At 47.9% G+C, this 2,823-nt stretch overlaps 1 protein-coding gene across 1 annotated transcript in view; it reads right to left on the bottom strand.

Moving 5' to 3' along the window:
* Positions 1 to 2,817, bottom strand: part of TSPAN7 (tetraspanin 7) — a 125,147-nt gene extending 122,330 nt beyond the window's left edge. Inside the window, exon 1 of the mRNA XM_008571792.1 lies at positions 2,708 to 2,817. Within this exon, the coding sequence (XP_008570014.1) occupies positions 2,708 to 2,788 (81 nt within the window). The 5' untranslated portion in view covers positions 2,789 to 2,817. The remainder of the gene's footprint in view (positions 1 to 2,707) is intronic.
* Positions 2,818 to 2,823: the final 6 nt, after the last annotated feature.

The following is a 2,823-nucleotide window of genomic DNA, read 5'->3' as shown; positions in this document are numbered from 1 at the left end:
GGGGGGGGGGGGGGGGGGGGGGGGGGGGGGGGGGGAGGAATGCGATCACAGCTAAAGGGACAGGGTTTTTTTTTTTTGAAGTGATGAAATGTCCTAAAATTTCCTGGGCTGATGATTGCATATATCTATGAATATACTAAATTTATACTACTTATGATATACTAAAACCCACTGAATTTTATACTTCAAATGGGTGACTTTTATGGCAAGTGAATTATGTCTTGATAAAGCTGCTTTAAAAAAAAAAACAAATGGCATTTAAGGTACAATGGAAAACACAGCATTTGAACCATGTCTTGTTTATAATACCCTCACATCTGGAGAGATCTCATTCTTTTGGTTGTGAAGTAGGAAATGATTATTGACCACTATTTAAACTATTGAAAATGCTCCAGGTAAATATTTTAAGCCTATGAAAATCTTGAAAGTCGAAAAAAATTAAAATGCAGGCATCAAGGAACTCCTGGAGGATATAAAATACAGTGATTGCTTAAGATTTATTAGGGGGCATTAAGGAATTAAATTCACCCATGGGATGGGGATGTAAGCAAGGAGAGTCAAAGAGCTCATATGAAAAGCCTCAGCCTGGAAGGCCCCTTTCTTCACCAGCCTGCAGTGATGTTGAAAGAACGATATTCCTTCATGTGCACTGCAAACTTTATTTTTCAGGAACCTAAAAATAATCTCCCATATGATTTACTCCAGTAACAAATAGGAAGTCAAGTAAATAATAAAGGGCCAAACAAAAGAGGTTTAAGGAAATACATAAAAAGCTAAACCAGTTCCCAGGAACGGCTACTGGGAAGTTTCAGTAATCAGCATGTGTTATTGCTTTTTCAGGCAAAACATACATAAGATGATATGATCTGTACATAGTTCACAATTCCACCACTGAGATATTTCAACCTGTGTCGTTTCAGTCCAAATAAAGCCCGTTTCTGTGTTTGCCTTCTGCGATACACCAGTTAATCTATCCTATCTCATTACATAGCTCCTCGTATCTCTGGTCCCAGGAGTCCATAGTTTCCTTGACCTGAAGAATCACCAATGCCAGTGACAAGGAAATACCCAGGGGGCATTAGGGATTTCTTTCTTTTTTTTTAATCCTTAATAAATCTTGGCTCCTGCGTTGGCCATTGAAAACAGCCAGTTCACCATCAAGCCAGGTCTGGGTATCTCATATAACACTGTGCTTCAGTTTCAAAGCAAAATTAGGGCTAATATAGGGGTGGGGGGACAAGGAGAAAAACAACCAAAGGCTGGACTGGCTTTTCCCTCAGAGCCTCAGGTTTCAAAATGACTACCTTGGAAGCTGAAATGACCCAGATTATTGGGGTGGGGGGAAGGGGTACAGATATTCATTCCCCTGCAGGGTGGCTGTGGCTTGGTGTGGGAATGAGAAACGAGGGGAAAAGGGGGGTCGCCTACATGGAAAGAGAAAGAACTGGAAAAGGTCTTAGGTACCACCCACCACTCCACGTGAATCACTGCAGTGTCAGCCCTGCACTAATTCCAAACAGGATGAGGTAAGGCACAAGCCTGGAGCCCCCTCCTCCGCCTCCCTCTGCCTTCTCCTCCTCCCAGCGCGCGCAGAAGGGCGCATCCCTCCCCGAGGTGCACCACGCAGCCCCCAACGGCCCCGGCTGAGGGGCTGACGTCATCCTTTTGCATTGAGCCTCAACGACGGGTGGCAGCACCGGTTAGATGAGGAGTAGAGTTGGGGCGCTATTGCTATCACCAAGTGGCGGGGGTCCTCCTCCAGGGCGCTGCGGTTTGGGTTCCCGCAGTGACAGAATGATCAGGGAGTAATAAAAATGGACGGGGGTGGGGAAAAGGTCGTAAGACCCATCTCCTGGGTCACCGACAAAGCTCAAAGACGCCCCTGGCTTATGTAAGACCCTCTTCCCTCCCGTAATAACTTCGTATAGCATACATTATACGAAGTTATACGATGACAATTCACCTCAGTCTAATCATCAATGGCAACTCAACTTGCTTCAGGGAACACACTTCTGGAAACCAATGACAGCCTCATAGAATTCAAAGTCAACCAATTAGCAGCAGACACACTGTAATGAACATGCCTCTCAGAGTCAATCAACAACCGTCTCACACAAATAGTCACACAGACCAAGGTGGGGTCGCCCCTGCCCAGCCAGGCAGGCACCGGGCTTCCGGCGCCTTCCTCCTGCAGCCCTGTGGGGTCGGGAATAACTGGGAGTCTGGGATTAAAACCCGCGACCCCGCGCCCGCTTCTAGACGGCCACAGGTTAGCTCCAAGAGGCGTCACGAATGGGCTGGTAAGGGACGGTAGCAAGGGGTATCCAGAGAGGAAAACAGACGAATAAACCCGCAACTTTCCCTAGGGACTGGACTATCCCGAGAGCTTAAAAGAGAAATTAATGCATTAAAAAAAAAAAAGATGTTGGAGTCTGATCTCGGGAAAAAAACGTTGGATAGGTCGACAAACTGCCACCGCACAGCCTCTTGCAGCCTGCTCCGGGTGGGGCCCAGAGTCCGAACAGCCCCGACCTGCACCCTGCCATCCTGCAGCCCCGACCCAGCACCCTGAACCTGTCTCCTTAAAGAGGGGGCCAAGATTTAATTTTTGGTTTGGCTACTCCACCACCACCCCTTCCTTTCTCAGAGCATTCTCACACGGATTGATGGACCACGGCTCGGCCACCGGCCCAGCGTGTGCACTCACCCAGAAGACGAAGGAGTAGATGATGAGGAGGGTTTTGAGACAGGTTATCACAGGTTTGGTCTCCATTCTCCTCGATGCCATACTACAGAGCTCCGGCGGCGGCTGCGGCGTCAGGC

Source organism: Galeopterus variegatus, unplaced genomic scaffold, assembly GCF_000696425.1.
Source record: "Galeopterus variegatus unplaced genomic scaffold, G_variegatus-3.0.2 Scaffold722, whole genome shotgun sequence".
Taxonomy (NCBI): Eukaryota; Metazoa; Chordata; class Mammalia; order Dermoptera; family Cynocephalidae; genus Galeopterus; species Galeopterus variegatus.
This window is presented reverse-complemented; position numbering and strand designations above follow the sequence as displayed.